At 39.6% G+C, this 15,443-nt stretch overlaps 1 protein-coding gene across 4 annotated transcripts in view; it reads left to right on the top strand.

Annotated features, from left to right (window-relative positions):
- Positions 1-15,443, top strand: part of LOC122570748 (neuroligin-4, X-linked-like) — a 223,234-nt gene that overhangs the window by 203,011 nt on the left and 4,780 nt on the right. For all 4 annotated transcript variants that reach the window (XM_043733545.1, XM_043733546.1, XM_043733544.1 and 1 more), the window contains 2 exons: positions 10,339-10,531; positions 11,466-11,910. In XM_043733545.1, the coding sequence (XP_043589480.1) occupies positions 10,339-10,531; positions 11,466-11,910 (638 nt within the window). The remainder of the gene's footprint in view (positions 1-10,338; positions 10,532-11,465; positions 11,911-15,443) is intronic.

Genomic DNA, 15,443 nt, shown 5'->3' with positions numbered 1-15,443 from the left:
TAACTACTGGAATTTGGTTTTTCATAGTTGGTGGGATTTACCTGATGGGATCGTGATATTCCTGGTATTTTTTCACTCACTTTGCTTTGTGCGATTAGTGTACCAGTTAAGAAGAGAAAACTGTCAGTTGATGAAATAGTTTGTTAATTGTTGGTTAAGTTATGGCAAAGAGTTAGACTACGTTCTTGAAGCTAATTTCATTTGTCCGGAGATTGGTTTAATTTGGATTTCTATTATCGATGAGAGGTTTATCAAACTTTTACAATTTTTATGTTAAATATCATTTAGATAGAACAGTTGGTACTTGTTGTAATTAATTCACTGAGGATTGTCCGACGTTAAAGGATTTGAACAAAATCAGGACAGATAACCACAGAAACGTCGACGTGCTTCTAAGAAGAATACACATGCACAGCTGAAGTGCAGCGTAAATATTCGTAAAGTATAATATTGCTATAGAAACTCGAGCAACGCGTAGGAACATTAATTATACTTTGAATTTATCAATTGTTTATTAATGAATAATTAAGAGCACACCACGTGTGCTTCTGTTATTACTTTATTTTCTGTCTGGCAAGAACATTGACACTTGCTCTCGAAGTTCTCGTTAATATTAAGACGCACTAGAGATCGATTATTCCCCTTGTTTGTTGTCGATGGAAAATAATCTATCATCCGACCTGTTTCTCTTTAATGATAGTTTGCAAAAATACTCTCTAACATAATAAAATACTCGAATACGTGAATAACTGAAAACAGAATTTCAGTAACAACAATAAACCGAAAGAAAAGAAATGCCAAAAAGAAAAGGATTCCAGAAATAAAATGTAATAGCCAAAGGAATTCTGACAAAGAAGAAATACCGAAAACGCTGAAGCAGAAATACCGATAAAATAAAAGACCTCTGAGCAATAGTCACAGCACTAAGAAAAATACCAACGATAAAAGGATCGTGCAAAACTAATAAAAGATACCATTTTCGCAATTAATAACACGACGAGCTACGTTCGAAGACTTCTCGGGGAAAGAAGGATATTGAAATCTCGAAGATTTCCTAAGAGACCGAGATATATGCGGGAGAAATCCGTGAAGAGCAGCATTAGCGTATTCAATAGCAGGTAAACCATCAGGCACTCGATACCGCATTAGTTTCAACTACAAGATCCACCCGAAAGGAACGACGAAATTTAAAACCGAAATCCACTCGGTGAATACCGTGGAGCTGTAGCACCGTAACAGGACTAAACCGTACGTACCACTACCGTGGCACTCGAGGATGCATTTTGTTACAAGTCGATATCCGAATCGGTTTTCGAGATACGAGGCACGAAAATCGGAGCACGTCGAGTGCACGGAGAGCGTTGAATGGTGGGTGAAATTTCGTGACCCACTTCTTTCCTTTGGAAATGCGTACGCGTCGCCCTTATAATAGTAGGGAAAAAAGCGCTGACTCGGCGGCTGTCACCGACCACTGCATACGTGCCAGGCTTGGGACAGGTCAGTAAGCGCGAGAGAGGACAGCCGTAAAGGAACAGCAAAAATGATGTTTCCTTCGACAATATCTTCGGGACAAGAAATCGTATCAACGTGAAACGGAAAGTATTTTAAAAGGTACGGTTTGAAGTCTGCAGAAGGGGATGCAAAAATAAAATATCGGTGCATCTTTGTTTCAAGGAGAATGCAGCAGTGGTTTCAATGGCTTCGATGGCTTCGAAAAATATCGTTAGAATTAGAGCGAAGAATTTTTTCTCCATAAAAGGAGATTTTCATAGCTCGGTGTATTTTTCTAGGTTGCTCGAAGTATATCTATTTTCCTCTCAAATTCCAAGTCGAAAAGTCTTCAAGCGAAACTCTCAATAATTATAAATAAATATTAAAAGTATTCGCAATCGTACAGGGTTCGACGCTCCATAATTATGTACATCGCGGCTGGTTATACAAATTCCTATTTCTAAGGGATACTGCTTAATATTATAACGAATACCATACGAGTACCTTTGCGTATTACGCGCACTTTTGCGCCATTAAATTTTCCATATAAGCATAATTATCCAAAGTAATAACTCTAACAACCACATACGCTCGATACGACGATAAAACTTCTCGGCGAGAAAGAAATACAGAAGAATGGTAAATTATCTTCGTTTTTGTTCGATATAAAGAAAGCCCTTGAAATCGCGTATACAAAGTACATGATAAACGTTCGTAAGGAACGAATGTTTCGTAGCCTCGGCAACAGGCCGTAATTTCCTGGAACTTGCTCGAAATTCACCAGTTGGGAATGGCGTCAACGGGAGCGAGGCAGGAGCATAAAAGTCGAGGCGCGCATCAGCTTGATTCCTCGATTTCCAGCATCACCATCGGCCGAGTGGATTTTTACCCGCGTTTCCACGACGCGTCGGAAGAGCCTCGTTGCCTCGTTTTATTCACAGGAAGTCGCTCGTTGCTGGCGTATCGAGGTCGAAAAAGCGAGCAAAGAAAGAAAGAGAAATAGGAACGGCGGTTGAAGAGTTGCCGTGTTGCAACCTTGGGCAACGAAGGAAAAGCTGTTTTCCTCCTTTTCCTGCCGGCTTCTGGAACGGAGACAGCGTGTTCCCGGAGCTGCAAAGGCCAGGCCGAAGATGTAAACTGTTTGGTAACATTTCCGGTGCAACCGGAACCCGGCTGGAAATGGCCGAGAAGCGGCATGGATCCTGTTCAGACAGCCGCAAGCATTCGAAGCAACTCTCTCTCGCGTCTGTCCTGTCTGTTTGTTTTATCCCGTTCCGACCGCCGTGGCGTCTGGTTCTCTGAACACGAGAACGCTTCATACAGTGCTAGGACTTGAAGCATCTCTCGCTTTGTTGCTCGGTATATAATGGCCGTTTGTATCGACGAAGGAATGCGCTTTTCAGCGGTTTCAAAGTATACGTGCAATTTGCATAACACGATCCTTTCGTAGCTTTTCTAACGCTAATACTATCAACACAATGGTGGTTAGGATAGTTGATTCGTAATTAAAAATTCGTCATAGCAATTTTATACATTCGCAACGGTGTATTTTCGAGAATTCAAACGATGTTTCGCTTTAGAAGCTTATATCGTGTCGCATTCAAGTTGTACAATTTTAACGCCATTGCGATATCAAATATAACGATAATTTTTGAATAATCGCATTTGTATAATCGCGTAAATGCTTCATTCTCTATATTCCTCCGATTATCGTTGACCTCGCAAAATACAGCATCGTAAACACCTTTGCAAGAAAATTTCTATTCGAGTTACGTTAAAACGGAATTACTGGTCTAAAAACTTCAGCAGCCGCTGTACATGGATATAATACGCTAAAATAGCAATACCATTTCTTTGAACAAAGATCAACCAGTAAAAACTCTTTTAAGATAAAAATACGTGTTAATAAAATTCTCTTAGACTTACAACTTTTCTTTAAACAGATACAATATTCTTCCAAGATGTTACAAAAGTAACCAATCAATCCAAGTGGATTTCAGTCTCTTCTGGCCTCGCTTTTCCACGTGACCATGCAAAGTCGTTTAAATCGTGTGTCCACCTAATATTTCGCTGGTTTGTCACGAATTTCTTTAGCTGGTCGCGTACTGTGCAGTCAGGTCGATTCGAAAGCAGAAGAACTGATGCAACTGGCGCGTATTGAGTCAGCCAATTGCCAGGAATCACGGTCCACTGCTCCCGTCATTACTCGCGAAACCAATCGTTCGTGCACACGAAGTATAGGCGAGAAACAGCACTGGAATAGCGACGGACTAATCGATAAAAAAGAGAAACGAACGAAGGACTCGTGAGTAACTCTCAGCAGAGGCGATAGCCTTCCTTTAAAAACCAATCGATTTGGTAAAAAGAGAATCATACTGTATATACTGCTTATCAAAGCTTTAAAACTGGCTAACAATAAGAACCTTTTACTCTCATACGCTACTATCTATAAGTATTTGAACGTTTCAGTGAATCCGTATATGTAATATTACGCGAATTTTAGCAAAGTGTTGATAAAACACTAATTTATGAAACTAAAAGTGAATGAATAATGAGAGTCAACGCTGGCTATCTTTTTATAGAATCGTCAGAGTATAAATCGAAATTATCTACCGAGAAGACGAAGGTATTTGGACCAGTTACCATAAAAAGTATCACGTTCCCATTGTCTTGTCGAATTGCAAACATAAATTTTTAATTAAACGATCTAAGTCAATAGCTAAGTCAATAGCTGAGATATCCATCGTCATCAGTTTCAATTTGCGTCCTCTGCTCTCGTCCCAATTAACTCGGTACGCTTACGAACGCTCTACTCTCTCAAGATCTGCAATCGTACGCTCCACATTGCTTCGCTATCGTCGAGATTAATAACTCCCTTGTAAAATTCATCGGTGTTGTTAAAATCCACCACTTCCATTCCATTTAATCGACAAAATTGCAAATCGTTTTACACGACACATGCAACATGCATATAAAAGCTTCCTACGACAGGACTTTGAATACTTTGGTGAACTTAGCGAAATGATATAATATAGCGGAAGAAAATTTCATAAATTTTATCCCAATAACTTCTATTAAAGTAGAACGTATTAAAATCCGCGGTTATCCAACCAACTTCAAATTACTCCATCGCAGTTTACGAAACCTCGTGTCTCCGCTGACGTACCAATCAGAAACGTTTTAACTTGAGGCTTAAATTACCCTATTTCGTATCTCGAGGGTAAAATCAGTTCTCCATCGGGACAGGTTTAACGCATCTTTTAATCCACTTGAAAAACTAGCAGCGCCAACTCATAATGAACCCTTCTCGGTCCAATTAACAGCTCGACACGAAGAGCTTGGCAATTTCGCCGGCAGGATCGAAAGTAAATCAAAGTTTGAGCACGATAGCAACGCAGTATCAGGTGGGTTTAATTTATCGCGGTTATTCGCGCTATATAATATTATACGCGGTTTTCCGAATCGGAAATTCCATCGTCGTCGGCATCTCTGCCTCGATTCTATTCGCGACAGCTTCGTTTCTTATCGTTTTCGTCCTCGACCTTATGAAACGGTGCATCTTGCATACAAATCGGCTGATTCACGAAGATTTCAGAGTATCCGGCGTTCGACACTTTGTACAAATTATTTCGACCGTTTTCTTCGACCTGAAGATCGCGTACGATTTACGAACTTTACGAGTCGCTCGAGATGCGAGTTAATAAACGCGCGTTACAACTACGTTTTGCGATTATGCGATCAGAAAATTTTTGGAGTTTCCAATATTTAACTTTGAAAATTTCAGGCTTATTTTGCGACAAGTAATCGGTTACGTTTTATAAAATCGAAGTATGAAACGGAGATATCGATCGTGAATGTCGGTTATCGGTTAATTAAACGTACAAAGTATTCGACTGCTCAAAGAGTCTTGATGAAGGAGTAAAAGAGCCTTAAAAACATCTGTTTCCTTCTTTTTTCCTCCTATAAATGAATGATTGGTCGCAGAGAAAAAAGAGTAGTAGCGATATTCCGAATGGTTATCAAAGATTATTAATTAATTGAGGAACAGCAGCAACCGATAATGGGGCAATATGTTCTTCGTTCGAGTTCCGACACTTTGAAATTAACGATTCGGTCTATTGTAATTCATGAACCGCCTTCCGCGTGCACCAATTGTAAAGTAAGAAGTTCCGATATTTAGGGGTGGAGCGTGATTGAAATAATCGCTGTGATCCGGTGTCTCCGAGTTGGCTATGCGCCACGGAATATCGAGGAAGTTTCGAATGCTCGGTATTTGAGAAGATTTTTGGAATAACACGCCGAAGAAAGTTTCGAGGAAGTTGGAATATTCGATAACCGAACGAGATTTCGAACAGCTTATGTACCGTAAGACGAATGGCAATGGAGACGAGTTAAATTGTTCGGCGAATATCGATGCTAATTTGGTATTTATTCGCCTATTTAGATCAACTTCCTTTCGATCGCGATTATACCGATTTGAAAACGCTAAAGACATTGATAAACATTTAATGTAAATGTCCTATGTTGTAACTCTTTATACTTGGAAATATCATTAATCGACTTCGTGAAATTACGAATTTATCTAAACATCCGCAGTGTATACTTTTTTTCCATCTTCCAGTTTCCATCTTCTTCGAGGTACCATCTTCAAGTTTGACTATTTTATTTCTTTAGTGAAGACATTCAGGTGTTCTTTTTATAAAAGTTTTGCTCGCTTCAGCAGCCAGCTGGTTTCGATGTGTTGCCGTCCTTTCCTTGTATTTTTTTCCGTACCTGCCGATTTCTTCTTTGACCGTTGGTATTTTTAAGTCTTTGCGTATATCCTCGTTTCTGACATACCATAGGGCGTTGACTATCGTTCTCAGTATCTTCGATCGTAGTGACTCTAGTTTATTTAGGTGGCTCGTTGCTGCTGTACCCCATAGCGGTATTCCATACGTCCAAATTGGTTTTATTGTCGTTTTGTAGATTTTTAGTTTATTTTCTATGCTGAGTTTAGGGTTTCTACTAGTTAGCCAGTACATCCGTCTTCTTTTTATCCATATTTTGTCCATAATTGATTTAGTATGTTGTTTCCATGTAAGTTGTGTGTCTAAATGGAGTCCTAGGTATTTAACTTGCCTTGTTTGTGTTATGTGCGTGCCATTCAATTAGACATTTCGTGGTTTCCGTTTTCTTAGTGTAAATGTAATATGATTGCATTTACTGGGGTTTGCTTTTATTTATTTATCTTGTAGCAATTTTTCTATTTTTGCGATGTGCTCTTGTAGTAACGTGACTGCCGTTTCTGGATTAGTACAGCCGTGTTGTCCGCGAATGTCAGTATTTTGCTGTTGGTAGTTGTTGGTATGTCGGCCGTGTATAGTGTGTATAATATTGGTCCTAAAACCCTTCCTTGCGGTACCCCAGCCTTGATGTCTTTGCTTCAAAATACACATCCTTTATTTTAGTGGATACGTGCAAATATAAAATAAGATACCAGTTATATGAAATCGTAGATCTGCTTTGAAGATTCTCTCGGATTTCGCTCCAACGAACATCGCGAAGCTTTCGTCATGAATCAGATACAGACGGAATCGCAAGTTATAGGAAAATATCGCCTTTTCGTTCGCAGTTGTCTCGTGCAAGTAGCGTGTGCCCGAAAATTATAGCGATAGGTGCGCAGCGTTAGACAGAGAGCGAGCGGGATACAAAATTGTAAAAGGCAAATATTTGCGTTCGACGAGGCGGAGGATATTTACATTGGACACGTATTGCATCGTATTTCCCTTCGGCATAGCACCGGGATTAATCCGAATACGCTTCTCTCTGCAACATTTCCGCGTGAAGTACTCGATGCTTTAAAGGACGTTTGTTTGGATATTCCTCCGGCTTACGATCTTTACGAGGCGACCTCGTGAAGCCACACTAAAACATAGTGTAACGATGCCGGACTGAAGCGAGCGAGGTTTTTTCAGCCGAATCTCCTTTACTTCATCCTATTTCTCTTTATTTTTTCCCCCTTCTTCCTTTAATTCTTTATCGAGAATTCGTTCGTATTCCTCTTCCCCGCGAAGAGAATTTTCAATCTGATAAATTTAGCATAAAAGGTAGCAAAGAAAATGACGAACTAAACGAACCGAACGAAAACTACGGAGGAAGAAGAGCTGCTTGAAAATTCAGTATCGCGTTATCGAAATTGTCTTTTCATTTCTTTCTTTTCTTAAGCCTTTCCCTCGTCCTTTTCAACATTTTCGAAATATTGCAGACACATCGTTTGACCTGTCGATAATTGCGTCAAACGTTGAGAATTTTCCAACGAGAAACGTCGTATTTGTTGTTTCACATAATCAAAAATCTATCCGTAATATTTAATATTTTACAGTAAGTCGATAGAAATTTGCTCTATCGTATTGAATCCGGCAGTTGTTTGAATGTCACATAGTTTACAATGCGTCGTATTGGATTATTAAAACGGATATAGAAACGTGAAGAACGGATACGAATATGGGTCGAACGAGTAGGTTCCAATTGCAATTAATTGTAACCTAAATAATGGGGACAATGGATATCTGTAAATTAAAATCGATACGTGTATTTGCGAATGGAGAACGGATAATTGTAGGCACGAAATTTGTTTTCGTATAGCAGAGCAATAACTGTATTGTACTGTAAATAAAAATAACTAAAATACTTTCTCGTTATACATATGCAATACATATATACAGGGTTTAACAGCCAAATTTTCACGGTGTATGTCAGCCTTTTTCAACTCCCATCGTCGTTCTACTAAAATAACAGTGATTTAAAAATGGTCTTCAAGATATTTTCTTCTTTTTTTATTATCAGACATCTAAAGTTTGCCATTATTAGTGGGAGTAATGAGAAAATTTGTCGAATGTTAAACGAATCCATCGATGATTTAACCGAATTTATGTAGAGAGTCCGTTTGGCCAGATCCTCTCAGACTCGAATGTTCTTACGGCGCGTTGGTTTGACAGGTCGCTGACGAGATTTATTATTATTGCTGGTTCAAGTTGCCTTGTGACAAGTATATCTTGTCGAATGAGAATCGATCACGTCCTTGACCAGACGTACTCGTAGATCGTTGCATAGAGTCCGATCGAAGACATACCAGACCCATATCACGCAGCATATTTTCTGACCAAATAATATCTCTACTTGCTGTTAGAATTACACCGTTGTGGTCCAAGCTTAAATCGTAATTGGTCTCGATTTGTGCGTGGATTTGGGATACATCTCTGGTGAAGGAAAACTAAGAAGTCAGAAAGTTTATTCGGGTCAGTTGGCCAGTAAGTTGGCTGACCTGTAGACATAAAATCCAAGTTTCCAGATTGAATTGCTCGTAGCAGACTGCGTCCTTTCGATGTGATGATCCTAGATCCTCAGACATCGGATTTCTCGGATAGTCCTCGGCTACGACGAATTCTGATCCAATTTTCAATCAAACATCAGAGTATTCTACACGTTCTTCAGCTGTGATAGTATGTCGCGGTGGAGAATAGACGGAGGCTATTGTCAAGGCCTGTGGTAATATTTATCAATTTTTATTTTGGAGAGATTCCGTGTCTCCTCCTTTTTTTCTTTTTAACACATTGCCAATGGTTTGTATTTACACGAGGCTCTTGGCTATATAGCATTGTCATATCGTCGTTGTACGCAGCATGATCATCGCGATCTGCATTTTCTCTGGTATACCTTGTACCTGGTATCGAGGTTCTCGTTTGCGTAAGTAGGAGTTATAGGCAATGAGGGATATGGGTTGGAGAGTGACAGAAATATAGATTGTTATGTCTCTGCTGGGGAAACATTACGGTAGCTCGTCATCAGATTCGATTCAGATGAATTCCGATGTTGGAACATCAGGAGCGATTGCCGAACTATTATTACTCGATGATTTTGCGGGTTTCTCGAGTGTATCGATGACTTGTCTAATATCCGATGTTCAAGCAAGTTCACTCGGCTGTTGGTTTACCATTTCGTGTAGATCACGTTAACCGAGCCTATTTCCTGCCGGTAACATTTTTATTTTACTGCCACGTAGCCTGATCCGACAGAAGGATAACGCTTATTGCGCGTTATTAAGTCTGTTTACGATATCTCAACGATCGTCGTACGTATGAACGAACAATGATAACACGCACGCACTGTCGACGTCAACGATCATCTCGAGAGTCGATCAACAGTCTTCGAGATGGATGTAAAATAAATCGTTTCTCAGAAAATAAATATCAAGGGGAGTCACATTTTAAATCTAATATTCGTTAACGCGAAGCAAACTATTTCATGGAAAATATTCGTCTCGTAAAAAGCGCGATAAATTGGCGTTCTATTGGCTGCAGGTAGATGACGGCTTTACCTATGTACGTGGCAGCCGGTCACAATTCGTCGCCGCTGCCGTTTCGTTCTCCCCTCTGAATATCTTTTATTATCACGTAAATCTCTTTGAGATATCGTGAATCGTGAATAACGACTTTACCGTGTTGATGTAATAACTTCGATATATCCGGTGGCCCTTTTCGCCTGGACTTTAACGCGTTCCTTCTTCGGAGCAGTATTACTACTGTGACGCTTGAGACGATCGTGAAGAAAGCGCTTCGTTTCCTATTTTCAATGTAATTTATCGCGGTGTCCTTACGATCCGTTTTACGTTTCATTTTCCGCGAAATATCGAGAATGGAAATGAAAATTGTCGTCGCGTAGTAACGGTAGATTTTAACCAGACGTAGCTCGAAGATACGAGCGGAAATATTTGAAAACGCACGATTCGCCTTGTTTATTGATCTCAAATCTGCTGCTGAGAGATCGTTAAGTTTGTTAACAAAGTATGTCGACCAATGTTTGCAGGCCTTTTTCATCGAGTCGTGTTATCGAGTGGCTCAGCGTTAAGCCCGTGGGCGTCTGTTCACGATCCGAACGACTTACGATCGAAAGTAGCAAAGCAAATAGGATGTTCCACCGAGGACGACGAAGATATTGCCAACTGTCTACGCGGCATTCCTCTGCGTGAGCTCATGGCCGTTGAACTGCCGGAAATCCGGTAAGATAGTAACTCTTTACGATCTGGATTCGAGGCTGATGCAAGATCCGTGAATAGCTGCCCGTAAATTCCATGTAAAAATTCCTCGTGCGTTACCTGCGCGAAATAAAAAGCTCCGAGTCGCCGATATTATTGTTCTCCGCACGAAAGAATCCAATAAAGTTCCCGTGATCTTGAACGAAACGTATCTTTTAAAATCTGACTGTACTTTATCGCGTATTTTATTACGTTTACCGGCGTAAAAAGATCGCGGCCCGTCCATAACGCGAATCAAGTTATCGTTCATCTACGATTTATAATATCAAACGTCGACTTAAAAGAGATGTTATACGTCTATACGTGTAAAGTACTCGATCTAAAAAAAAAAGAAGAAAAAACGTTAATGGCAGGAAATCATAAAAATATATTTGTATAGTGATTCGTATAGTTGAAATAATCAAATGTTGAACAATTACGCGCGACTTATTTCATTAACCATTTATAGAGAACTTAATGAGAGCAACGAACTTTAGCTGGAAAAGTTAATTATACGATCATATAGGATCATTCTTAACGCAAATATACGTTGACTATGGTGTAAAACATCCTGAAAAGTATACTACGAAATCGTACGATTAACCAATGCGCAATTACACCAACGCGAGTATGAAAACTACGCGTAAGCTCTCATCGTAGTATCTCGTGATTGTAACCCTAAAATGCCGTGCTATATCGAGCTCTATAACGCCCAAGCCACAATCATAGTACCGTTTATTCCAGATCAAAGCATAAGTGTAGTCGCTAATCGGCTAGCGCAAGTTTTCGCCAGTCAGATCACGCTATTGTTGGCACCCGATTTACTTGCTCGCCTTATCGATCGACATGGAAACACCATGCCATTTCGGTATCCCGACGAGCAACGAATCGCACTAATTCGTCTCGTCTTCCGCTTCAGATTCGTGCCACGGATCGGACCAGGCTTACCAGTGGACCAAAACAATCCCGATCCAGGGCTGGATATGGAACGAGCCAGTGACACGTTCATCAAAGTACCTCTTATCCTTGGTGTGTCTACTACGGAGTCGAATTTAGATTTTAACGCGAACGATATTCAATACGGATTCGAGGAGGATCATCGAAACCGAATTTTACGAACGTTCATCAGAAACGCTTATGTATATCATTTGAACGAGATTTTCTCCGCGGTGAGGAACGAGTATACGGACTGGGACAAGCCTATCCTTCATCCTATCATTATACGGGATTCGACGATGGAGGCGTTGAGCGATGGTCATACCGTAGCACCACTCATGAGGATTGCCTTTTATCACGCCAGAAGGGGAGCCAAAACGTTCTTCTACCACTTCAGCCATCAAACCAAAGACAACAGCCTTTTGCAGGTTTGTGGAAAAGATTGCACGTTTTACAGGCAATCGAGCGTGTGTTCTGTGTATCTGACGATGAAGAAAATGATTGGTGCGTTGAATTAGAATTTTTACGGTGGGATTATTCTTGAAATTTATTTGGGCGATCTTCTTATGCAGTAAAGTCAGTTTTAAAACTTGTTTGTATCTTTCAAGTTTGCAGCTAAATTAGTTTTAATTGCGTGTAGGTAAACTTAGAAAATGTACAGTTCCAACGTAATTTTGTTATTCTTGATTTTCGTCGGAACTTGCATTTACTTTACTTGTACCGCGAATTTTGGAACACACTCTGTATACACGTAGGAAATAATTTATAGTCTTTTATACAAATTACTTGCGACCTACAGTACTCGATCCCTTTTCCATTCGTAAATACAAGAACGCGACAGATGTTGGAAGTAATTTAAAAGGAACCGGGTCTTTTAACGATTGAAACGCCCGCATGAAGTGTCGACAGTAAACCGTGGCTCTTTGAACCACTTCAGTCGTAAACTTATTTCTCGACGAAAGTTGTTTTTCTTTTTTCTTTCCTTCTTCCTTTGGTCGTCGTCGTCGACGCCATTTTATTCGCAACTTCTTTGATTCTTCGCGAAATTTTTTAAGTACACACACTACCAATGCCCTTCCTCGCGTTCTCGCCAAACACAGCGAAACATTAAAGATGGTATGGTAGTTTTTCATGCAGCTCTTGACTCGACTGAAAGTGGAAAGTGGAACGCGCGAGCCAGAGAACCGAGAGGCTTAACTTCGAGTTAATTTTACATAAAATTATACATGTAGGATGAACGAGATCCTCGAGCGCCTTCGTTATTTTTGTTAAAGAAGCATACAGAAGTTGATCACAATTACATTGTGGTAAGAGATGGAAAAAAGATAAAAGGAAGAATTTTTACTGCCAGAGCTACGTTGCATGGTTGCGCTGATGTCATTAGCGAATTTGTACGTTACGTTGGTTAATTCATATCAAGGGTTAATAAATTATAGAGCTTTTCTACAACTTCAACCTCCGTGTCATTCGTCTGGCCAATCAAACGTATATTCTACTTGCTCGCTTATACGTTGACCGTCGCTACTGGTAAGGAGAATACGTCGGTATGAGGTCAGACTAATGGTACGCGTAAATTAATACATAACTGGTTAAATAGCACAGATTAATACGTAATTCTACAAGTAGAATATCGATAGAGATAAAAAGATAATTTCAATAAACTGTACTATCCATTGACCCTTAAGAAACAACGAATTTTCCAATTGACGAATCATTACCGTTTGAAAACTCGCACATCACATGGCTTAATTAACCAACTACCCGATAGATTAATAGACTTAATAACGCAAACTTCCAAGAGTTTAACGTGGAGGCAAAGTTCCAACATAGAGTCGCGCTTAATTTACATCGTCGTAGTCTTCTGGGGTAACGCAAACGTCCTTCCACTGGTCCCATGAGACGTTTGATTAGGTCACAGTAGCTTCATCGTGAAATCATGGGCAGCGGTTAGTCGGAAGACAAGCACGAGCATAAAGCTCCGAGAAGTCCAAGATCGGAATGGATTCCAGCAGAACGGAAGATTAAAGAGGCAATCCGAACGAGCTGTGAGCTCGAATGCTGTTCTTGGTCTTTCGCTCTGTCTGTTTCTTACTTTAAAATGGAAGAAAATATTTTCGGTGTTTGGACAGATCGAACGGTAAATAGATTGCTCCCTTTTGTGTCTTTTGTTCATTTTGAATTATCGCACTTTCAAAATGTAATTTTGTTTGTTGCTTATGTAAATGTAAAATCGTTGTTCTACGCATTTGATTGGCAAATTTGATTTAAGACAATTTGCCATGGTTCCTCGAAATTTATGTACGTCAGCAATTTGATGATTTTAACTAGTTCATTGTGTAATCGCGACGCGCTCATAAGACTGGTAGTTGTTCATACGTCAAGAGGAAGAGAGGCAGGAACTTCAAGTTAACGAGTTTCGTTCTCGGGTCACGGTTAATAGCGATTTAGTGCGTTTAGCTGCCACGCTATGGCCAACTGTGGACGTACAAAGCGAAATTTTAATTAAACGGAAGTCGAGTCGCGTGCACGCCCGTGAAAGTCCACCTCGCTTAATAAGTTTCAGTGTCGTGACTGAAACTCGAAACGCGAGCCTAATCAATGCGTCGTCCATGCATTTAGAAACGTTAGGAAAAAATATCGTTGGCTAATTCGAATAGAAATTCAGCATAGGAGAGGGAAAAGAGAGGAGACTGTAAATTTCTACTAAAAAGATAACGAAGTGTAAATTATACAAGGCGTATTTATGAATTTATATTTCGGATTTATACGTAATATCTTGTAATTACAATTTCAGCAATGGAATTCAAATCTGAGAACTCGACAATTTACAAATTGACAAAATGAAAATTGAATATCGTGTAATTGTAAATATCACTTATAAAAATGATATAATGAAATATTAAGTATAATTTAGTATGTCTGACGTAATAGGAAAACTTTTGGACCAAAAAGGAATTCTTTTTATCGAAGAAGTCGCATACTTTTCTCAATAAACTGTATGAACTGCGTTTGTTGTTATCATTTTTGTTATTGTCTGTTATTTAGTAAGCTACAGTACAACAGTCTGTTCTATCAAATTCATTAAATGACCGAACGATTAAATTTCTATGATTATAATAATTCGTAATAGCAGTCACTAATCTTATCTATTTATCTAACCATTTACTGCGTACACTCTGGCTGACTATACACTGACCTACACCACTTGTTAACTGAGATCAAGCTAATCCCTTAATCTCTTGGCATATGATGTCAATAAAATTAGTACATGATAAATAATAATAAAGTAATAATAATAATAAATACACTAAATATTTGACAAGCAACAAATGTTTCTCTCTATGTCGGTACTCTAAAAATATCATCGATAATAACATTAACTGACACACCCGTTCTCAGGTCACTTCTTTGAGAGTAAAATCCCTAAAAAAATGTAAAAACAGGAATTAGGATAACAACACACGTTGCAACTACTACGTCGAAGAACAAGCCGAATGTCATTGACCCGAGCGTTACTTTAAACTCGGAAATTAAGCTCCTTTCCCGGTAAATTGAGTATGTTGAAGAAGCCACGCTTAGGTAAACCACATTAACGAAATTCACTTGGGATTCATTCAACAAGCTACAACGTATTTAACAGAACAAAGCTAAACGGTTCATCCGTTAAACGATCCGACTGTATGGATGCCAGAAGACGAGACGGTAGATCCTCCAGCAATATGCTAATTCGCTGTTCGTTTCTTCGGCGCGTCTTCGAAATGTATGCACATGCATATACCGATCTACAGCCCATCCACGAGCTTCTAGCAGATCCAGGCGACATTTAAGTCGGCAGGCAGCTGTAAATCCCATTTGCTTGCGCTCTGAATTAACAGGATTTGCATCGCGACCCAGACATTCTGTCGAACGCACAAATAGAATTGGCTGTGTCTCCGCGTGATTCACGCTGCTTTCCAATTAA

Source organism: Bombus pyrosoma, linkage group LG9 (assembly GCF_014825855.1).
Source record: "Bombus pyrosoma isolate SC7728 linkage group LG9, ASM1482585v1, whole genome shotgun sequence".
In the NCBI taxonomy this organism is placed as follows: domain Eukaryota; kingdom Metazoa; phylum Arthropoda; class Insecta; order Hymenoptera; family Apidae; genus Bombus; species Bombus pyrosoma.
Note: the sequence above shows the minus strand (reverse complement) of the source record. Positions and strands in the feature narration are given on the sequence as shown.